General features: G+C 45.6%; 1 protein-coding gene across 4 annotated transcripts in view; it reads right to left on the reverse strand.

Annotated features, from left to right (window-relative positions):
- Window positions 1-24,030, reverse strand: part of ADGRB2 (adhesion G protein-coupled receptor B2) — a 253,569-nt gene that overhangs the window by 41,529 nt on the left and 188,010 nt on the right. For all 4 annotated transcript variants that reach the window (XM_087727880.1, XM_087727881.1, XM_087727879.1 and 1 more), the window contains exons 15-20: window positions 21,920-22,046; window positions 19,994-20,097; window positions 17,168-17,270; window positions 2,434-2,584; window positions 1,253-1,322; window positions 54-120 (exon numbers count right to left, since the gene is read on the reverse strand). In XM_087727880.1, coding sequence (XP_087584006.1) covers window positions 54-120; window positions 1,253-1,322; window positions 2,434-2,584; window positions 17,168-17,270; window positions 19,994-20,097; window positions 21,920-22,046 — 622 coding nt within the window. The remainder of the gene's footprint in view (window positions 1-53; window positions 121-1,252; window positions 1,323-2,433; window positions 2,585-17,167; window positions 17,271-19,993; window positions 20,098-21,919; window positions 22,047-24,030) is intronic.

Here is a 24,030-nt window from a genome sequence, read left to right on the forward strand (position 1 = left end):
AGATCAGCCCAAGTCAGATCATTGGTGCCCTAGAAAAGTATCTGAGTTCTTACCAGAACAATCACAGCAGCTGGACCAACAAAGGCATACAACAGTCCTCCTTCAAGGGACAGCCAGCAACTGGAGAGAGAAAGAAAAACTATTTGAAAACTAAACAAGAACAGAAACAAGCATCCAAAGAATGACCATAACTGATGTCTCCCCATCGTGCCCTAGTCCCATCTCCTCTAAAGAAGAGATCCATCCAGGGGTGACATGCTACCGGTTTGGGCTGGTTCACCTGAACCGGTAGTAAAAAAAATGCTTTAAAAAGTAAAAAAAAAAAAGTTCCGGGGATGGTGCAGCACAGCTGATTGGTGCACAGCTGATCCTTGGAACTCTTTAAAGCATTTGTTTACTACCCGTTCAGGCAAAATGCTAAAAAAAGGTTTAAAAAAGGTTCCAATGATCGGCTGTGACAATCAGCTGTGCAGCGCTCGTCAGAAACTTTTTGTGTGTGAAGTCCAGCTGCTTTTGCATTGTGTGTGAGTCAGTTGTGTAGCTTTTGTGTTATTTTTGTGTAAAGTGTGATAGTTTGTTTTTGAGCTTCTGTGAGGTTCCTGCTTGTTGCAGGGACCATTTTATGTGAAGTCCAGCTGCTTTTGCATTGTGTGTCAGTCAGTTGTGTAGTTTTTGTGTTATTTTTGTATAAAATGGAATAGTTCATTTTTGAGCTCTCTGTGACTCTGTGATGTTCCTGCTTGTTGCCCACTCAGTCACATGGTCACCAAGCCATGCCCACCAAACCACACCCACAGAACCAGTAGAGAATTTTTTTGAATTTCACCACTGGATCCATCACCCTGTACCTTTAATGGTGAATCTTAGAATGATCAAAAGGATCTTAGGGTGATCAGAAGAGCCATGGATGGGATCTAAAAACTGCCTGGCCAGGTTATCAAAAATGAAAACAGAGGGAATAAGTAATCAATCGAGTGCAAAGATATGAGAGGGCATTATTTAAAATCAGAAAGAGAAAATGAGGCTCACTGGACATTGACCAGTATGGTGACCTCCCATCTCTCCAATCCTCATCAGATGATATTTAATTTGTGCTTCTTTCCTATATGGATCTCTGAACCTTGAAGTCCCTCCTCACCTTCACCTTCATGGAAGTGACAAGCAATGGAAGTGGAGTATCTATTCAACACTGCATTAGTTTATAATCTCCCCCCCCCGCCCCCGCCAATCCTTCTATCCCAGAGAAACCTACTAGCTGGCTGTTCCATATCCTTTGGTCCGAGTGAAGCCAACTGAAACCGCAACTACCAAGGCTGGCAGACCTGAGCAGGAAATAAATAGACATAACGTGTTTTGGGACATTGTAAGACTGCCCAAGAAATTGCGAGAATTTTCAGGGGACAGTGCTGAAATCTTAAAAGATTTTTTGCCAAGAATGGGGAAATATCATGAAGTGGCAAGAGTTGACTGTGTATGCACATGTATGCATACCAGTGGTGGGTTCTGGATCCCATTGCAACTGGTATGGTTGCAACGAGGCCCGGCGTCCACCACATGAACACGTGCAGTGCGCGCGCACATGCGCGCATGCATCCTTACCTCTTGCAATGCCTCCACGAGCCTCCGCAACACTCCAGCTGCTCAGTGGAGCATCGCACAAGCACCATGCACTCTGTATGCTTGCGTAGAAGCGCCAGAGATCTCAAATACAGGTAAGGCGCTCGGGTGGGCAGGTGGACCCTCCAGAGCACTGTACCAGAACGGTACTCGGTGCTCTGGGCAGGCACTGGTACATCTCTACCGGGGCATACCTCTTGTAACCCACCACTGATGCATACACACATACACAACACAAAGGGAGGGAGGGAGAGAGAGATGGAATGTCTAGGAGATTTCGAGAATAGGGAGGATAAGGTAAAGGTTCCCCTTGCACATATGTGCTAGTCGTTCCCAACTCTAGGAGGCGTTGCTCATCTCCGTTTCAAAGCCGAAGAGCCATGTTGTCCAAAAACATCTCCATGGTCATGTGGCCAGCATGACTCAACTACCAAGGTGCAAGGAACACTCTTCCCTATCTTTCCTATTTTTCTACTTGCATTTTTATGTGCTTTCAAACTGCTAGGTTGGCAGAAACTGGGACAAGCAATAAGAGCTCACTCCGTTATGCAGCACTAGGGATTTGAACTGCTGAACTGCCAACCTATCTGATCAACAGGCTCAGCATTTTAGCCACTGAGCCACCGTGTCCAAATTTGGGAGGATAGAGAGAAGGATAATTATGGGAGTGGGATTCATGCAGAAAAGTTTGCTTTGCCCAGGAAAGAGGGAAGAGTGAGAAAGAAACTCAAAGTAACTCTGCCCAAATCCCCAAATTTGATCCATAAAATAAAAATAAAATGAAATTCCAAATGAGAATGAGAATTTCTCTCTTACCCCATCCGAGGCAGAGGAAGCGTTTACGAACTAGCCGAGTTCGGATTCTGCCAATGACAGCCAAGTAAGATTGCCAAGCCTCGGTCAGCACCCAACAGAAGGAAGAGAGGAAGAAGAAATGGAGGAAGGCAGCTGTCATGGTGCAGATGCCCTGGAGGAGGAAGAAAACAGGAGTCATCTGGGTGAAGAGGAAGAGAGCCTTTGTCACACAGGTTTCTGCAAAATGAAAAAGCATGCATTCTGCTACAAGAGTATGAGTTGCATTGGGTTGTGGTGCCTTGCAACACACATTTTTGTCACACATTCTGTCCAGTTTGGTTCTGCAACCCACAAGACAGACAGACTTCAATGGATAATTAGAACTGCAGAAAAAACAATGGCTACCAACCTGCCTTCTATTGAGGACATGTATACTGGCCAAGTCAAAAAGAGGACTGTGAAAATATCTACACACTCCTCACATCCTGGACATAAATTGTTTCAACTCCTATTCTCAAAATGATGCTATAGAGCACAGCACAGCAAGACAACTAGACACAAAGACAGTTTTTTCCCCAAATGCCATCACTCTGCTAAACAAATAATTCCCTCACCACTGTCAAACCATTCGCTATGGCTGCATTACTATTACTATTAGTCTTCTCATCATTCCTATCATCCATCTCCTCCCACTTATGACTGCAGGACTGTAACTTTGTTGTTTGTATCCTTATGATTTACATTGATATTGATTGTTTCCTGATTGCTTATTTGTACCCTATGACTATCATCTAAATTTCCTGACAGTTAGAACAATTAATCAGTGGAACAGCTTGCCTCCAGAAGTTGTGAATGCCCCAACACTGGAAGTCTTTAAGAAGATGCTGGATAACCATTTGTCTGAAATGGTATAGGGTTTCCTGCCTAGGCAGGGGGTTGGACTAGAAGACCTCCAAAGTCCCTTCCAACTCTGCTATTGTATTGTATTGTAAGTGCTGTATTTTATGATTCTTGATTAAAGTATCTTGTTTAGATACATTCACTCTAGATACATTTCTTCTGCTTGTTTCTCATTTCTGCTTGTAATTAAAAGCAAGTCATCTCCCTAGCCCACAACCTCATCATTATTTCAGCAGCTAAACTGTGACATCATTTAGAAGAGAGATTCTCAATCTGTGGTCTGCAGACCAGTGGTGGGATTCAGCCAGTTCGCACCTATTCGGGAGAACTGGCTGTTAACCTTCTAAGCAGTTCGGAGAACCGGTTGTTGGAAGAAATTTCCTTTTGTTATTTTTTTCACTCTACAGAGCTAATCATGTAAGGAAGGCAGGAAGGAAACATTCTGGTGCTAGGTAGGTGTTGTGGTGGTACAGTGGTTAGAATGCAGTACTGCAGGCTACTTCTGCTGACTGCTGACTGATTGCAATTAGGCAGTTTGAATCTCACCAGGCTCAAGGTTGACTCAGCCTTCCTTCCAAGGTCGGTAAAATGAGGACCCAGATTGTTGGGGGCAATATGCTGACTCTATAAACCGCTTAGAGGGCTGTAAAGCACTGTGAAGGGATATACACCATATTTTTCGGATTATAAGATGCACCGATGTATAAGATGTACCAAGATTTTGAAGAGGTAAGTAAGAAAAAATTCCCCGGCCCCCAGGAACACTCTGCAGGCTTCAGCAAAAATGCCCCCATTTTTGTGAAAAAAACCCCTGTTTTTCACCTGTTTTTCTCAAAAATGGGATGCGGGGGTAGGGCTTCGGGAGGCTGTATTTGGTGTACAAGACACACCAACATTTCCACACTCTTTTAGGGGGGGGAAGGTGCATCTTATACTCCAAAAATACAGTAAGTGTAAGTCCTATTGTTACTTAAAAGGGAACCATGGTGAAGAGAAGGTTGAGAACCACTGATCTAGAAAATCAAATAAATGAATCACTGCAGCCACTGAGTGGATTGAAACATCCACTGGAGTCGCTGAAGCTGATGGCCACTGGGAGTGAAAAGCAGGAAGGAAAATGGATTAGAGAAGGAAGAAGCAAGAAAACAAAAGTTGTTTTGCAAATCGGCTGCTATTGGAGGGTATGTCTCCAGCATGCCTTAAAAAGGAATGCCAAGTGAGAGAGATTGTTCCTACTGTGCACGAGAACTTTGGGCATTGTTGAAATGGTTTCTTGCACCATGGATATAGATATAAAACCCCCAAAGCAGGATGCTGAGCTCTAGCTGTTGTTTGTTTGCAGTTGACATTTATTGAATTTAAGAGCAGGCCCCCGAGACATCATTGAGCTGAATTTCAAAGCTCAAAAACAATCCACCCTCTTTTTCCTCACAAGTTGCAAAATGGCTGCTTTCCCAACTCCTCCCTCCTGCCTCTCCTCTGGCTTTAATCAATCAATGCTTTGATTAGGTTTATGGATAGATGGACAAGGTGGCAAAAGGACACATTGGGCTCAGATCCATGCTCTGGAAAAAGAGCTCAGCCCTCCCTACTATTATTGCACATGAGGGGGACCTAAAATGCATCCACCACATGAATGTGTCCACCGAGGAAGTATGAAACCAAAGCCAAGTTGGGATCATAAGCCTGGGAGATGTCCGTTAGTCCTGTGCTGATTCTTTCCTGAAGCTCCCTGCTTCAGTAGACCAAGTTGGTCTTATGACCAACTTGGGGTCCGAGGAGGAAGACAAAGGAAATAAATCTCCAAAAGCAACAGAACCAATTTTTTTTCCTCACACAATTCCATGGTTTATTATTTATCGCACAGGTGTTGATTCTCTGGTAAATATGTGGGTGAAGTAAGATTTCCACCAGAAATGTCTTGCCTTTGCTTTGTATCTTTATCTCTTCTAAGACAAGGGATCTCTTTGGTGGCATCAGAATATGCAGATCTGGCCAAAATGCCTCACTGAATCAGAACAGAGAATCAAGTCTGCATAAATGCCTGTGGTATCCTTTTCCTCTCCTTCTCTCCTCTCTTTTCTGTCTTCTCTTTATCTCTTTCTTCTCTCCCACCTTCCCTCCCTCCCTTGCACATACACATCATTATCAGTGTTTGGAAACATCAAAGCTGATTCCCACTGGATGGGCCACGCATACCTTGTTTCAAAAAAGGCACCAGCTGCTGGGTGTAAATTACTTTCCATTCTCCCACCATTCACCCACTTCATCAGCTATAAATGGACTTTCATAAAGAGACTGCAGCAGTACAATAGAACATCTCTCATCCCCAGAACACTTGTTTTATTTTATTTTATTTCATTTTATTATTTTTCACATCCTTTTCTTCTCTTTTCAAACAGATTCTGCAGGAATCTGAGAAGAAAGAACGGTTCTGCAGGCGGTCTACTTTGATGGGCCAAACTGGTAAAGTCTTTAAATGCAGCTCTACAAAAGCTGTCATTCCACTACAGTACTTTTTGACACCAGCAAAACTCACACTTCCACACAAGAGGGTCAACAACCCAAAATAACCAACCCCTTTGTCTGTTTCCAGTCCTTGTTCAAATTTGGCAACGTTGTTATGGCTCGCCAGCAGATTCGGACAGTGAGGAGGTTGGGGAGGAACATGGGCCAGTCCTGGAGTCTGGGGAAGGCTCTGATGAGGGCTCTGTGTCAGAGGCACAGAGGGGGCCAGAGCCGTATGTCGGCTGCTTTCAGAGTCAGACATCAATGAGGCAGATGAACAGCTAGAGCCTGTTCCCAGTGTGCGTATGCACAGAGTTACCAGACGAAAGGAACAGCTAAAGAACAGGGGTCAACTTGGAAGTAAGGCCAGATGATGAATGGCCCCTCCCAGAGGAAATAAAAGAGGAGCAAAAGGGGAGTGGAGTTTGCAGGAGACAATTAGTTCGCTAATTGGTTAGTGACTCTCTGAGACTCATTGCCAAGTTTTGCAGATATCGGCCTATCAGCTCTCTAAGCCAGATAAGGTCTGTGACAGTAAATCCTCCTTTGAAAGACTTTGCTGGCTGTGAATGAGCAGAATTCACTGTAAATTAATAAAAGGTGTTTGTTTGTTTTTGCCGGGACAAGGAGTTTGCTTCATATTCTTGGGAAGTCTTGGTCAGAACAGATGCTTCCAATTTGACAGGAATTTTGTTAGCAAGACAAATTTGGCCAATCCAAGATTATTGCCACTTGCTGTGGTGGTACACTCATTGCTTCTCTTGCGCTTACTTTCTCTGGTTCAAGAAAAAAATGGATCCAGGCCATCTGAGGAACTATCTCATCCCAATGGGATTGATCTGCGCTACCATGTTGGCAGAAAGGGCATGCTGTGGACCTGTGCATTAAGGAATTCTAGTTGTTGAGTCAAGGAAAGGAGCTTTTTCTGCTGTGGCTCCTGTCCTTTGGAACATGGTGCTCCTTGAGTAAGGTGACCAGACGTCCCGCTTTTGGCGGGACACACCCGCTTTCCAATGCATTTTCCCGCGTCCCGCCCGCTTTTTAAAAAAGCACGCTTTTTTTGGCGCTCGCAGCTCCCGCCCATCAGCTGCTAGCTTGCTGGGCTGGCTCATTGTTCTGTTCTCTATCCTACCTCCTACCTACAAATTTAAGCCAGCCCAGCCTGCCGCTCACAGATTGGATTGGCCTGGACTCCAGCCAATCAGTGAGCTGGCTGGGATGGAAAACGCGGCGTGCTTAAAGTTTTCCATCCCAGCCAGCTCACTGATTGGCTGGAGTCCGCTTAGCATGCCGCATGAGTCCCCCGCCCATCCGTTGCCGCTCGCATGGGCGGGGTAGCATAGCGAGTGAGCGGGGAGCGAGCTCGCCTTTCCAGCTCCACTTCCGGACAAGCTGTGGAAAAACCTCTGCGAAAAGTGCCACCTGGGGCCGCCGCTTCTTCTCCGAACTCAGAGTAAGTGACGGGCGGGGCGAGTGAGGGGGGGGTGGCGGGATCGCCACCCGCTGCACTGCAGCTGACTCACCCCGGGCCGGGCGGGCTGGGAGGCTCTGGGCGTCCGGGCGGGAAGAGCACAGAGAAAGGCAGAGTGGCGCTCGACACGACTCTGCTATTTCTGCTGGAGGAGTCCCTAGATAGGGAAGGCGGGTGGTGAGGCAGAGCTAGGGAGCGCAAACGGCGGATCCCGGGCTCATATGCAGAGGGAGCTCTCCAGGCACAGGAGCGCTGGAAAAGTGCTCCGCTCATGCACCCACCGGGACGGAGCACGCTCGCTCCAGCCCTGCCTGCCGGCACAACTTTGAAGTGTTGGCTTGCCGCTTGCCTTCCACGTCGGCCCGCGCGGAAGGCAATCCAGCCCTTTCAAAGTCATGCCGGCAGTTTAGAACTCGCCCGCCATTCAGCGAAAGATGTTTCGCTGAATGGCGGCCGAGGGGCACGCTAAAGTGCCAGCATGAGTTTGAAGGGCTGGCTTGCCGCTTGCCTTCCACGTCGGCCCGCGCGGAAGGCAATCCAGCCCTTTCAAAGTCATGCCGGCAGTTTAGAACTCGCCCGCCATTCAGCGAAAGATGTTTCGCTGAATGGCGGCCGAGGGGCACGCTAAAGTGCCAGCATGAGTTTGAAGGGCTGGCTTGCCTTCCATGTCGGCCCGCGCGGAAGGCAATCCAGCCCTTTCAAAGTCATGCCGGCAGTTTAGAACTCGCCCGCCATTCAGCGAAACATCTTTCGCTGAATGGCAGCCGAGGGGCACGCTAAAGTGCCAGCATGAGTTTGAAGGGCTGGCTTGCCTTCCATGTCGGCCCGCGTGGAAGGAAAGCCGCACTTCAAAGTCATGCCGGCAGTGGGAAGCCTTTGCCGGCCCGATACCAGCTCTGAAGTTGCTTTCCTTTCTACTAAAGCCCCTGCTCAGCAAAGCAAGTCCGGGGAAGTCCTTTGAGCCGGCTAGAAAAGGTCTGCCGCGAACTGGGAAGCTGACGCACCCCCCTCCTCTCTGCCCCCCCTCTGCAACCCCGGATACCTTCTGCCGCCGTGCCTGAAGCATGGGAGCGCTCACCAGCCGGCAGAACGCCGAAGTGGAAGAGGTGGATGTCCCGTCCAATTCCCTCTACAGATACCCCCCAAAATCTGGTAAGACGGAGCAAGCGGGGGGGGGGGGAATATGCAAGAGGTTTGCGGGGAGTCCCGCATGGCAGGGTTTTGCGCGCGCTCTGTACTCTGAGTTGAGGGAATGGCGAGCAGCGGCTGTAACCCCAGAGTTCAGCTAGGCGAGAACTTTAAGGCGAGCGGCGGGACGGACCCTTGCTGTCAATCTCCCCCCCCTTGTGCCTTTTCGCAGCCGTCCCATCGTTCTCCCGCCAGTGGGGCTGCTCCTGTGATCCCCCCCCCCCCGTGGCTGCGAAGGAGTTTCCCGAGAGTTTTAGAGGGTCAGGAGTACGACCCTCATTGCAACGTCGCCATTTGCAAGCTCCGGCTGCTTGGGAGGGTGGTTATTTATTTATTTTTTTCTTCTTGCTTCCGCTTTCTTGCTGGCTTGCAAGGATTGTGGTGGCGGCTTGGATGGAAATAGTGACATTCGTGGCATCGCGCTTGGGGTTAAAAACTGCTTTTCGTTTGCGGCAGCAACTGCTCTTTGAGAATTCTTGCTTGAAAAAACAGGACTCCCTCACGCGGTCCTGAATTGAGGTCCATCTCCCTCCACCCCTAATTAAAAAGCCCCTGGTAAATTCTTGCCTGTCCTGTGCCACTTGGCATGCCTGCCTGTTTAGTTGTTACTGCGCTGATTGAATTCTAAAATATGGGACGCGCGGGGTCGGTCGGTGGCTCTCTCGCTTGCTTCTCCCACCGCGGCGCCAGCAGCAATGGGATATGCTTGGGGAAGGGACAGCCAGAACCACCTGCCCGGATTTGTGCTCCAGCCGTCGCCACCGCTTCTGCTGCTGCTGCAGCAGCCACCAGAGACTCCTTCCCCTCCGCCGCCCGCATGGAGTGGGGAGTGAGCACGCGAAAGGAGAAAAAAGGAAAGGGCGACGGCTCCAGGACACAGCGACCCGTGGGAGCGCCGGAGGAACCGGGGGATGTTATAGCTGCTTTTCGCTTCTCCGCCTTTTCCTGGGGATCGTGGAGGAATCTTGGTCTGGCATCATTGAGGAGAACCTGCCGCGCGCCTGTTTCGAGGCTCATCACTAGCAAATACCCACCGCTAGAAGATGGGGAGGGTAGCCTGGGTCTTCTCGGGCCAGGATCGGACCTTCCTGGCTGCCTTTGCCACTGCTGCCGCCGCCACTGCTTGGCAGGTTCTCCTCAATGATGCCAGACCAAGATTCCTCCACAATCCCCAGAAAGAGGTGAAGAAGCAGGGCGGAGAGAGGAAAGGAAGCTGCAGCCGAAGGGAGAAACGCTCGCCCCCGTGTTCAGCAAAGCAAGCCCGCTGGCGGCGCCTGTGCTGTGGTGGGAAGCGAACTGCGGGTCCCCCCCTGCCACCGCCGCCTTCTTTACCTCTGCCTCTTCCAGAGCCCGAGTTGGCTGTCAGAGCGCTGACGGTGGAGCGGACGCGGCCAGTTGCTTCCGGATGGGAAGCAACCACGCCTGTGCGGCCCCTGTGCTGCGGTGGGAAGCGAGTCTGCAAGGCTTGGTTGCTTCCCATCCGGAGGTGGCGGCAAGAGCAGCGCGTTGTTGTTGTTGGGGCCAGCCTGCTCGTCCATGGCTGGAGCCGTCGTCGCGGGCGGGAGGGACCCTCCGTTCTTCCTCCGCACCTCGCCCGAGCAGTCGTTACAGTCACTGCCCGGCTCCAGCCATGGACGAGCAGGCTGGCCCCAACAACAACAACGCGCTGCTCTTGCCGCCACCTCCGGATGGGAAGCAATCACGCCTGTGCGGCCCCTGTGCTGCGGTGGGAAGCGAGTCTGCAAGGCTTGGTTGCTTCCCACCACCGCCGCTTCCCTCTTCCGTCTCGATTGCTGGAAGCAGTAACAAACGGTGCGTCTGCTCCGCTGTCAGCGCCCTGACAGCCACCCCAGCCGGCGGCTACCGGGCCTCACTGGAGTCAATTGCAAAACCGCGTTCAGCGCTTTGAGGACCTGAGGCATCTTGGGAAATGCAGTTCCCTATCGGAAAGAATGGAGTAGCTGCGAATTTGTAACAACAGAAGATAATAACTTGGTGCTTCGCAGGTTACGAAAATCTCAAGTTTGATTTGCACACTGTTTTTTAAAAGTTAGATAAAGAAATTATGCTGTGAAAGCGACTAGAAAGCCTCCCCTCCCCTTCCTGTGTGCGAGAAAGGGAAGGAGAGGAAGGAAGGAGGGAGGGGGGAAGGAAAAAGAAGAAGGGAGGGGGAGAAGATGGAAGGAGAAAAGATGGATGGAAGGAGAAAGAATGGGAGGAGAAGGAGGAAGATGGAAGAAAAAAAGAAGAAAAAGAAGAAGGGAGGGAGAAAAGAGGGAAGGAGGTAGGAAGAAAAGGGGAAGAGAGGGAAAGAGCAGAAAGACAAAGAGGATGAAGTTGATAGGCAAGAGGAAAGAGGAAGGAAGGAAAAAAGAAAAAGGGAGGGAGAGAGGAAAGAAGAAAAGATGGAACTAGAAAGGAAAGAAGGGAGGGAGGAAAGGGGAAGACAGGGAAAGAGCAGAAAGACAGAGAAGGTGAAGGTAGATAGGCAGAAGGAAGGAAGAAGGAAGAAATAGGAAAGGAGGGAAGGAGGAAGGAACAGAAGCGAAGAGGAAGAGAGAAATGGAAAGAGCAGAAAGACAGAGAAGGTAGATAGGCAAAAGAAATGAAGCTGAAAGAATGGAAGGAGGAAGGAAGAGAAAAGGAGGAAGGGAGTGAGTGAGGAAAGAAGAGAGGATGGAAGGAGAAAGGAAGGAAGAGAGGGAAAGAGCAGAAGACGGATAAGGTGAAGGTAGATAAGCAAGAGGAATGAAGGAAGAAGTGAGGAGTCTCGAGGAGGGGGAAAACATTTAGTGACCAAAGTTACAATGGCATTGAAAAAAGTGACTGATGACCATTTTTCACACTTAGCGACCATTGCGACCATTTTTCACACTTAGCGACCGTGGTCACGTGATCCTCATGGTCACGTGATCCAAATTTTGTTTGGCAACAGATTCGTATTTATGCTGGTTTCAGTGTCCTGGGGTGACCTTTTGACCAAAAAATTTTTTTTAAATCAAGGCCTCCCCCCCCCCCCCCCGGTCAAAGGCGTCCCTCTTTTCCAATCTGAAAATCTGGTCAGCTTATCCTTGAGGCCCACACTTACCTTTTTGGCCTTACAAAAGGGCCAGAAGACCTGGCTCTGCCAATTGGCCTGGGGCCCCAATGGAGGCACCTCATTCTCAAAGATGGCTAATGGACTTAAATACGATGCCATCCTTCTCCTTTCCTTCCCATCTTGTTAATTTTAAACCAATTTAGTGTTATTACTTATTGCTTTAAGGGTTTAGCCTCTAGGTGAGAAGGGTAGCATGTAGGTTTACTAACTAATTAAGTTGGTGTTGAAGAAGATTCCTGACAGTCCCTTGGTGTCAGCCTCTGCTTTGCTGCTGCTTCAGCTGCCATTGAAACGGGGAGGGGGGAGCATGGTATTTGGGAGGGGAATCATGATGTACTGGAGGAAGTTTCTAGACGCTGATCTGACCATCTTACTGCGCATGTGGAAGAGGGGAGTTTCCCACCAAGGTTAACTGTCCAGCATTCCATCCTGGTGATGACTTTTGAAGTTATCTACCACCTGACAGTTGGGTGCATTATAATTGGACTATGGACTGGGGTGCCAAGGGGAGGAGATTGAATTATACATGATATTATTCGCTTTCACGCCTAATTAACCAGACTCAGCTTAGCTTTGCTACTGTTCGTTTATAATTAGTAAAAGTACACTTGATTTCAAACAAATGGAGTTGAGTGGCTTCTTTCCTGATTCTTAAATGAAGTTGCAGCTGACAATAAGCTGAGTCTGGTAAATTAGGCGCGAAAACGAATAATATCATGTATAATTCAATCCCTTCCCCTTGGCACCCCAAGGAACCAGTCCTCAAACACCCGGACATGGACACACCTTTTGTGGTCCAGGCTGATACCAGTGACGTGGCTGTGGGAGCTGTCTTACTTCAGGCTAATAGCCAAGGACAATTACAACCCTGCGCTTACACCTCTCGCAAACTAACCGACACGGAGAGACGTTGGGCCATTTGGGAGAAGGAAGCTTTTGCTGTTCGCTGGGCTCTGGCCACATGGCGCCATTTTCTGTAGGGCGCCAAACACCCTTTCGAGGTATGGACTGACCATAAAAATTTGGAGGCTTTGAGAACACCCAGGAAACTTTCTCCTAAGCAGATGCGCTGGGCTCAGCATTTCAACAGATTTAATTTTACCCTGAAATACATTCCAGGTGGCAAGAATTTTATGGCTGATGAGTTATCCAGACTTCCTTAATACAACTGTTCTAAACTCAGTGTGGTCCAGCCTGTCATTCCCGCGACGAGCCTCGCTGCTCCTGTTGTTACTAGAAGCCAAGCAACTTCTAAGGTGGAGGTCACTCAGGACTTTCTTTCTGACCTAAAAAAAGCCCTTACTGGAGATGACTGGTTCTGGAAGCACTTGGATGAATGCACTATGAGGGATGAGCTGCCTTGGATTGGGGCGAAGTTATACGTTCCTGCGTCCCTTAGAACCGTTGTTTTTCAACGGGCTCATGACTCCCGGATGGCTGGGCATTTTGGATTTGTCAAGACTCTCCACCTCATCAAGCGGCAATTTTGGTGGCCCTCTTTGAAAAAGGACATTGAGAAATATGTTGCCAGTTGTCCCGTTTGTGCTGCTGCTAAACGCCCTCCGGGTAAGCCCCAGGGGTTACTCCAAGCGGTGGCTCGCCCAGTGGCCCCATGGAAAGAGATCTCCATGGATTTCATTGTCGAACTTCCTGAGAGTCAGGGGCACACTGTCATCTGGGTTGTTACCGATTTGTTCTCCAAACAGGTCCATTTCATCCCTTGCTCCAAGATTCCTTCTGCTAAATCTCTCGCTAAGATGTTCATCTCCCATGTTTACCGCTTGCATGGGGTGCCCGACTGCATCATTTCGGACAGGGGTGTTCAGTTCACCTCCCTCTTCTGGAAAGAGTTTCTGAAGTGGATTGGCTCTGCCCAGGGGTTAAGCTCCTCCCAGCACCCTCAGACTAATGGGGCTTGTGAAAGGACCAATTCTGTACTAGAACAATATTTACGTTGTTTCATCAACTACCAACAGGATGATTGGGTGAATTTGTTGCCTCATGCTGAGGTGACTTACAATAATTCCGCGCACAGCAGCACTGGTTTTACCCCTTTTCGTGTGGTGTTTGGCCAAGATTTTGTGCCTATTCTTGAGATTCTTCGTGAGCAACCCCAAGTGTCATCGCTGTCCGAGTGGAATGATCGCCTTTGGAACATTTGGCCTTTGGCTCTCCAAACTCTGGATGCTGCGCACCGCGCTCATAAGAAACAAGCTGATAAAAAACGGACTAAATCCTATGAGTACAAAGTTGGTGATCAAGTTTATTTGTCCACTAGATTTCTTCAGACACCCCAAAAGTCAAAGAAATTGGGGCCCAAATATGTTGGCCCGTTTCCCATGATCAAAATCATCAACCCTGTTTTTGTCCAGCTCCAGTTGCCTAAGCATCTCAACCAGGTTTACCCTGTTTTTCATGTTAACCTCCTGAAGCCTGTCTGCACTTCTTCTTTGAGACCACCTCTCCCTCCTCCACCCGCTCCGCTTTTGATTGAGGGTGAGCAACATTTTGAGGTCTGTGAGATTTTGGACTCTCGTAGGCGGCAAAACTGTGTCCAGTACCTGGTGGCTTGGAAGCATTTTCCCCCTTCTCACACTGAATGGGTTGATGGGTCCCATGTTCGAGCACCTCGTCTGCTCCGAAAGTTCTACTCTGCTTATCCTGACAAACCCTGACTTTAGACGTTCTCCTAATTTTCCTTTTCTTTTGTTTTTTTCCCCTTCCCCTTTCCCTCTTTCATATCTTGTTGTTTGTTTGTTTGTTTGTGTTCTTTTTGTTTCTGCAGGTCTGACCACCCTTTTCTGGAGGTGGGCCGGATGTCAGCCTCTGCTTTGCTGCTGCTTCGGCTGCCATTGAAACAGGGAGGGGTGGAGCATGGTATTTGGGAGGGGAATCATGATGTGCTGGAGGAAGTTTCTAGACACTGATCTGACCATCTTACTGCGCATGTGGAAGAGGGGAGTTTCCCACCAAGGTTAACTGTCCAGCATTCCATCCTGGTGATGACTTTTGAAGTTATCTCCCACCTGACAGTTGGGTGCATTATAATTGGACTATGGACTGGGGTGCCAAGGGGAGGGGATTGAATTATACATGATATTATTCGCTTTCGCGCCTAATTAACCAGACTCAGCTTAGCTTTGCTACAGTTCGTTTATAATTAGTAAAAGTGCACTTGATTTCAAACAAATGGAGTTGAGTGGCTTCTTTCCTGATTCTTAAATGAAGTTGCAGCTGACACTTGGACTGCAAGGAGATAAAATCAGTCAATCCTAAAGGAAGTCAGCCTTGACTATTTATTTATAAGGAAAGATACTGAAGATGAAGCTCAAATACTTTGGCCACCAAATGAGAAGAGATGACTCCTTGGAAGACACCCTGATGTTTGGAAAGATGAAAGGCAAAAGGAGAAGAAGGCAGAGGATGAGAAGGTTAAATAGTGTCGTTGATGCAATGAACAGGAATTTGGGCAGATTCCGGGAGACATTGAGGACCTGGCGTGCTACGGACCATGGGATTGTGAAGAATTGGACATGACTTAGCAACTGAACAACAACTGCAATTAACTCACTAGCTAGCTACAGGGCAGTGATGTATTATGCATCAGGCCATTTGCCAAGGAGTCAGGGAATGATGGTATGTCAAAAGAACTGCTTCAACACTCCTTGGTCTCCCTGTGTCAGATTAACCTGACAGAGTTACGAAGAAGAGTTGGTAGTTATGGTGTGCTCAGGACCAAAATTACCACAGCAAATAGAAGGAAAGTTTTAGTTCTTCTCCCCATAGGTGAAACTTAGCAAAGTAGGGCTATTTATTGCATTGGCTGAACAGTTAACATTTTCCCCAGCTCTTTAGCCAAAGAGATGTTGCAGATTTCCAAATCTTTGTAACCAAATGGAACAGGAATAAAAGCTGCAGAAGAAGTGGTACACACATCATTGCTGGTCCTAAAAGATTGAATTTCATTGCACTACAGAAATTGGGATGGAAATGTTGAGAGGAGAAGGAAAACAAGGATAAAGGGGTAACCTTGATTCTTGATATGGGGTTTGACCTATTTAGCACAGTTTTTAAAAAGTATGTATATATAATGGCATTTTAGATTTGTGTTTTTTTTTTCCAAAAGGGTTTTGGAATACATAGGCACACTAGTACTCATTTGCAGCTCTTTTTTTCTTCTTTTTGAATTTTACATACAAAAAAAATCCCTTCCTATATCTCCAATAGAGAAAAAAAATGATTGCACAACAAAAAAGAATATCTAGATATTTTATAACAATTAAAATGAACTAAACATGAAAAAATACAAGAAAAGCAAAAATAGAGAAAAGGTCTACATATGAACTAAAACAGAAAGTTAATTAAATTCTTAAGCTTATCAAAAAATCTAGACCACATCAACATATTTTTAACACAGAGAATTTTAAAAAACAGGTTAGTGAATTCATACCCAGAATCTGTTAAAGACCCTTTAAACTTTTTAGAACATAACAAATCGAGTATCAAAATCTCCTCTCTACTTAAGCATTTTTGAGTGGTTCAATAAACACAAAATTGTATTTTCTGATGAATTAAATTCATTTTTTTTCAAATTGTAAGAAGCCTATTTTAAATTTGTTAATACCTGGAGCTATTGATATTCCAAAATGCTGTATTCCAATTCTTCATTCTATAGTTTAGATCAAAATCAACAGTAACATGCACATCAATGTTTATATATAGCAGTTGTGTGTGTGTATATGTATATGTGTTTATAACTAATTTTTCTGTGCAGTAAAAGAGCGCAAAGGTTATAATAATTGTTTGATAGAAATAACCATAGCAATAGCATTTAGAGTTATATACCGCTTCACAATGCTTTTACAGCCTTCTCTAAGCGGTTTACAGAGTCAGCATATTGCCCCCAACAATCTGGGTCCTCATTTTACCAACCTTGGAAGGATGGAAGGCTGAGTCAACCTTGAGCCTGGTGAGATTTGAACTGCCAAATTGCAGGCAGCTGGCAGGCACCAGAAGTAGCTTGCAGTACTGCACTCTAACCACTGTGCCATCATTGCTCATAAGGTTTGGAAAGCATAATTCTATGTCTTTTTCTTTTCATTCTTTTTTTTTTTATCTTTTAAGCAGCCATATCATTTCTTCGATTGCCCAGCACCTTTGGGTCAGAAGCACTGTACAACTCTAAGGTTTGAAACAACACAATGAAACATGTACTTTGTGAAAGGATTATAGTCCACAATAACTCACAAAGCTTCAGAAAAACAAAAATCTGACTTCCTACATGTCCTGCAAAATCCTTGATTGCCAAGAAAACAACCAGGAAGGTAAACTGATAACTGGGGAAATGCTTTTATTTTTAATTAAGCACCATCATTGCCTAAATAAGAAGGCAAAATCTAGCACATTTTGGAAGCTAATTCATTCTAGATTGCAATTAGGTCTATCTTTTTCTGGCTTTCCATCAAAAATAATGGTGCCCACTAGCGAAAATCCATAAAAAACATCCTGAAGCAGAGTATGATTAAACACAAAAGTATGACAGAAGACATCCTCTGTTTTCTTTTATGGAAGGAAATGATTTTTCTCACCTTACTGAGCATCTGGGACTGTCCCACCAAGATCAACACATTGGAGGCCAAAATAGAGAGACAGAAATTCAGAAGAATGATGGAACGTTCAGACTTGATGAACCTAGAAAACAAAAGAGCAGGTGAGGGAGCCTTTTTGACAGATCTGGACCTTGGAAGTTCACTTCCTTCTATCCAGGACATGGCATGCAAGTGCTGCTGGAGCAGGATCCATAGTATTGTCTGGGATGCTAGTCATCCTTTTCATGAGCAGCTTTCTTTGTTACCTTCTGGGAGGAGGCTCCGTGCTATCAGAAGCAGAACAACTAGATTCTGTAATGGCTTTACATCCATATAGTAGTGAAGGCCAACCTTTTCAGTATCAAGTGCCCAAACTGGAATGTGCACGAATGTGTGCCGGAGCATCGGAAAAAACAGCCCCAAAAAACCATCCTAAAAATGATCCCAAAGTGCCCTGGTTTTTGGCCATTTGTGACTGTTTTTCTGGCTGTTTTCTGGCCGTCTTCCGGCGCTCCAGATCCCATGAAGATCAGCTGGCCAGAAACCAGAAGAGCAGCTGGTGATGGCGCACATGCCCACAGAGAGGGCTCTGCATGCCACCTCTGTGCCATAGATTCGCCATCAGGGCCATATAGCATCAACCTTATTAATTCTCAAAACTCTTTTTTCTGCTATGTATTCAAAATGGACTGCGATTAAAGTGTGTCTGTGTGCGTGTGCGTGTGTGTGTGTAGTATATGTGTATATGTATGTATGTATGGCTCTATGTCTGTGTGTGTATATATATATATATATATATATATATATATATATACACACACACACACACACACACACACACACACACACACACACACACACACACACACACACACACACATACATATATATATATATATATATATATATATATATATATATATATATATATATATATATTCTTTTGAGAGCGGACATCAGAATTTCATTTTAATGTGTGCCATTGTGTACATAGAAAAATGGCAATGCAGGTACACCCTGACTTATGAGCACAAATGAGCCCAAATGAGCTCAAAAGGTCTGTTGCTAAGTTAAGAAAGTTGCTAAATGAATTTGGCTCCATTTTATGACCTGTCTTGGAACAGTTGTTCAATGAATCACTGCAGCTGTTAAATCAGTAACACAGTTGTTAAAATGAATCCGGCTTCAACATTGACTTAGCTTGTCAGATATTTGCAAAAGAGGATCACATGACCTTGAGATACTGCAACAGTCATACATTTGAGTCAGTTGCCAAGCCTCTGGATTTTGATCACATGACCATGGGGATGCCACAATGGTTGTAACTGAAAATGCCCTTAAGTCACTTTTTTTCAGTGTGTTGTAAATTCAAAAAGTCACTAAGCGATCTTATCTTAATCTTATCTTAATCTTACCTTAACCTGGTTATCTCCTTGCTCATACAGGTGGTCTCCAGTTAATTATGGCAATTGAGGCCAGTTGTAATGTGTGATGCCACATCACCACAGCACTTAGCAACAGCAGTTTTAGTACTTCTGGTCATCACTGTTCAGTGTGACCCACACCTTTGTTAAGTGCAATGTCACATGGGCATCATTTGTGATTTCTGTCCAGCTTCTCCACTGACATTGTTGTTAGAAGCTGGGCTGCACAGGACTCCAGGATGCTGTGGTGTCATACTTACAAGCCACCAAGTGCCTATATCGCAATCTTATACCTCTGGAGATGATGTGACAGCCACAATTATGAAGACCAGTCATAAGCACTACCTCTTCTGTGCTATCCTAAGTTTAAATGATATCTAAGTACCGGTAGCTACTAAGTGAGTACCACCTCTATGGGTTTTATAAGGTTAAAGTTGCAGGAGGGGGGAAATTATTTCATGTATTCATTGCTTGGTGTTCCTGGAAAATTTAATGCCACCCAACAATTGTAGGGTTCTTTTTTTAGAATTAGCAACACTCCTCCCACACCACAATCATCTTTGGTGTTAATTCTATGGGTGGGTGGGTGCTGGCTCTGCAGCTGTTTTGTTTTTGAGGGTGGAAAGCTTTCACCAGCTTTGGTGGAATTGTGGGATGATTTCAGAGGAGAGCATCCCCCACAGTGATCTGATAATACTTTCCCAAACTCTTCTTTAATGTTCAGTAATTGTTACATCTGCCTGAACCTTCTTGATCCCAATTGTGGAATAGATTCACACTTTCAAAAGTGGAAGTCAGGAACAAAAAATACCATCCTTTGCAGATGAAATTAAAATTGAATCTTTATTAAACCCTTAGCTCAAATTGCTGCAAGCAGTTTGGGCCTCTTACAGACCACTTTGTTTTATTTTCCATATTCAACTCACATTGTTGAATTTAGAGGTCTTGAAAGACAAGAGGATAAAAATGTTAAAAATGGCATGGCCTAGTCGGCCTCCGCACCATGGTGGAGCGGTGTTTTTGCACCCCAGAGTCTTTTCTCGAGCCTCTGGGAGGGCAAAAACTGCCTCCCTAAGCTCCAGAAGCACTCTGGGAGGCCCATTTCCCCCCCTCCCTGCACTTACTGCGCATCCAAATCAGGCTGCGTGGAGACTCCTGGGTGGGGCAGAGTGGGGTGGCCAGGACCAGCCAGGGGTGGGATTTGGAGGTTCTCCGAACTGGCCATAATGTTAGCTGCTGGTTCTCCCAAACCCAGGCGAACCTGTAGCAGCTCACCCCTGCAATTCTCCCTGTGGTTCTGCCTTATATCTGCACTTACTGTTGAGATTAACCATGGTTGGCTTTTTTTTGGGGGGGGGGGGTAAACCTGCATCTTCCAACCATAGCTCTGGGGCCAACCTACCTCCAAAATGCAGCATAGATCGCCAGTAAGGTCAGCAAAGCCATACAGGAAACTGCACAGCCGATCATCAGAGGAACCGATGGTGAACTGCCAGAGTCCATGGCCTGTAAGAAGAGAAGAAAAGTTTGCTCTATTGGAAAGGAAGATCTGATGCTGGAGGAGCTCCAGGTACAAAGGAAGACACGCTCACCACACTATGATGCTGCACCAACGGTACTGACCAAAAACAAGTCAAGATTTGCTCTTTAGCTAGAAGAACCAAAACGGTCTTGATAAGAAATCTGGCTCTAAACGTCTACTAGCTACAGAGTGCAATTCAATCTGTAGTATTAGTTATGGAATAATTATATGATATATATCATTATAATTATATATTTATTATAATTGCTTGTACCCTATGACTATCATTAAGTGTTGTACCTTATGATTCTTGACGAATGTATCTTGTCTTTTTATGTACACTGAGAGCATCTGCACCAAAGACAAATTCCTTGTGTGTCCAATCACACTTGGCCAATAAAAAATTCTCTTCTCTTCTCTTCTCTTCTCTTCTCTTCTCTTCTCTTCTCCTCTTCCCTTCCATTCTCTATTCTATTCTATTCTATTCTATTCCATTCCATTCCATTCCATTCCATTCCATTCCATTCTTATGATAGCTTATTATATTGGGTGAGCCCAATCCATGTATTCTTCAAGTGTTTGGGAGGGAGAGGAGAGCAATGCAATAAGGAGGCAGTTTGAGTTTGAACTGGTGTGAAGCATATGTGTGAATACATCCCTGTGCAGAAGGAAGCCACCAGAGGAATGCCTTGGCATCTGATACTTAGGAATTCAATGCCGTCTGACCCATTTAGTTTGCAGGCTCAAAGCACACAGCTCAAAACTAAGTCTTGGCTACAAGAAAAATGAAATGAAACAGCACGTGCTTTGGATAATATCTTTAAAATGCAGTTTATGAGCATTAAATATGTATTAAAATATCTATTTAATAGCAGTTATGGTACAGGTTTTTAAAATTGCAGATTAATATGGAAATGCGGCAGAATCAATTTATAAGCAAACCAAGAGAGGGTCACAAATTGGATACAGAAGATTTATCTATCCTTAGTAGAAACTACAGCAATTATTGCATGCCACATACTACTAATAAATATCTAATATTTATATTAGTGCTTTGGAATGTGTAACCAATCTGCATAATATTATCATAGCACAATTGTAACAGCAAGCATTGCCACAAAACTGTGAGGATGATCACAATTCTGCCCAAATCACAAAAGGAAACAGCCCAAGCCTAGCTAGATAATTCCCAGGGAAATGAGATTTGAATTAACAGATCGCCGACATTTAGATACTACTCTTGATTGCCAAGACCGCACAACCATATCAGTTTTATTGTTTCTCTATTTCCTTTAACCCAGATTGCAAAGATAAGAGAACGGGAAAAGTCTCAGTGTATGCATATAAAACAGCAGTGTGCATTTCCTATTTATGAGGAATGGACAATCCCAATGAAATTCGATGTCCTTGCAATTTCACAGTGGACATAAATTAAACATAGCTTCTTTTGATCGTCTATGATATGCCCAGAATTGAATGGGGAGAAGAGACACCAAAAATCATTCCAAGCTCTGTCTGCACAGCTTGGTCCCATCAAACAAAATTCAACCACCACTTTCAAACTGGGTTTCCTGAGCTATTCCCATTCAGCTTCCAGAACTTCCTGCTGGTCAGCTGAGGGTCAGAATCAGGACTCTCTCATCTCCCCACCCTCTCTTCTCCTTTAGTAGAACCTCAAATCTGAACTCTTTCTTCCTTCTTGGGCAGGGGCCACCTCAAAGCATGGGACAAGGCCCACCCAGTCTGCTTCCCCCGTGCCCTGCCTTAGCCCCACAGGAGCCCCTTAGCCACCTCAGCCCCACTTACCAGGTCTTTGGGGAGCTGAGCAATCACGGCAAAGGTCGAGAGCTGTCTGCACTGACACTTGGTATGAGCAGAAAGGGTTTCCACCGTCTGGCAGCTTTCGGTGTCCCAGTTCCCAGAGCCAGACTCTCTGATTGATGGCCCAGGGCGAAGGAGAAAGGGGGAGAGAAAGGGAGAATATGAGCAATCAAACACATGGCCACATCTTTCCTGATCGGGGCCTGCTTTCCACCCTTTCCAAGCACCCTCCTAAAAATATGTCATTTTGTGCCAACTCCAGCTGGCAGGTAGCAAATGGGTGTCAGACCCTAAAGTCTCAATGGAGGCTGCCTCCTTAATCTTCTGACCCAGTGGTTGGGATGAGCAGCCTTCCCTCCCCCTTCCTCACCCTCAGGCAGAGAGTGCAGCAGCCTGTTCCTCCTTCTACTTCTGCCCTGGCTGCAGATCATCTCCTTGAGGGAGGAAGGTTGGAAGGGGAGGGAAATTGTGTTGCATTGCGGTCGAGATTGACTTAACGTGAAGGGTGATGATGAAGAGAGGTTGGGAGAGATTGGACTGAAGCAGGGGTGAAATCCAGCAGGTTCTGACAGGTTCTGGAGAACCGGTAGCGGACATTTTGAGTAGTCCAGGAGTGGGGAGGGAATGGGGATTTTGCAGTATCCTTCTCCTGCCACGCCCACCAAGTCACGCCCACAGAACCGGTAGTAAAAAATAATTGAATTTCACCACTGAACTGAAGAGTCTAGATTGAAAGATCATCGGCTCCTGTGTGCTTTTAGCTTTGCGGGATATTTTAATATTTAGATTCTGAAGCTAAGTAGGGTTGGACTTTGGTAGCTTTAGATGGACCACAATAAACCCCAGGATTGAGGTTGGACTTATTGGAGAAAGACTCAGTAAGAATCAAGTATTGAGTCAAGTATTATTAAGTTGAACTTTAATGATAAATAACCTGTTCAATACGTCAAGTTTCCTGGTGGTATTAAGCCTGGTGAGTTCACCTGGTATAAAAAAGTAGGTTATATGAGTGTATACAGGTAGTTCCCGACTTACAACAGTTCATTTAGCAACCATTCAAAGTTACAACATCACTGAAAACAGTAAGATCATTTTTCATACTGATGACCACTGCAGCAACCCCATGGTCGCACGATCAAAATTCAGAGGTTTGTCAACTGACTCTTATTTATGATGGTTGCATTGTTCGGGAAGGGGGGGGTGTCACATGATCCCCTTTTGCCACCTTCTCACAAGCAAAGTCAATGAGGAAAAACAGTTTCACTTAACAACCATGTTACTCGTTTACCAACTATAGTGATTCACTTAACAACCGTGGAAAAAAGCCATAAAATGGGACAAAACTCAATCAATGTTTCACTTAGCAATGTAAATTTAGGCTCAATTGTGGTCGTAAGTTGAGGACTACCTGTATTTTATTTTGGGATTCAGTTTGAAGATGATCCGATTAACTTAACTTGATTGGAAGGTCATTTACACAAGGACAAATGCTCTTTTTCTGAATCCGTTGGAAAATCCACATGGAATTGAATTATTTCCTAAAATTGATTTGAAAATTTGGATTGAATCAAGGCCATTTTACACATACCTACACCAATGTACTTCCATGGAATGGGAAAAGATCAATAAAAGCCTCCAGGCCCGAATCACTCCAGAATTAAGCAAAACATATTATGACTCAGAGCTAGGGCTTCCTCCCCCCTACCAACCTTTAGTCTCTACTAATCTCTTTCATGAAACAATTATGAAAACCATATTTTCCAATGCACATATGCATTCCTTTGAATAGTAGATGACACCAACCACATCAGTTTTATTCTTTCTCCATTTATTTCAACCCAACTGTTCTCCAAATACACACATGGACATAAGCTTATGAATATAGATACACATATTCCTGTGAACTCCAACTCCTAATTTTCAGTGGGATGTGGGTTTTGATTGAAAGAGTGCAGTGTTAAGAGATTGAGACTTAAGAGACCGAAGAGACTGAGCATATGTTCATGTGAATCTAGATATAATCCCATTTTCAACATTTTTGTGGGTACTGCGGGATTAGCTGAATATTCCCACTCTCCCAAACTGGGCATGTAGAA

This window comes from Thamnophis sirtalis, unplaced genomic scaffold (assembly GCF_051295495.1).
Source record: "Thamnophis sirtalis isolate CommonGarterSnake01/CBP01778 unplaced genomic scaffold, rThaSir2_p1.2 scaffold_13, whole genome shotgun sequence".
Lineage (NCBI taxonomy): Eukaryota > Metazoa > Chordata > Lepidosauria > Squamata > Natricidae > Thamnophis > Thamnophis sirtalis.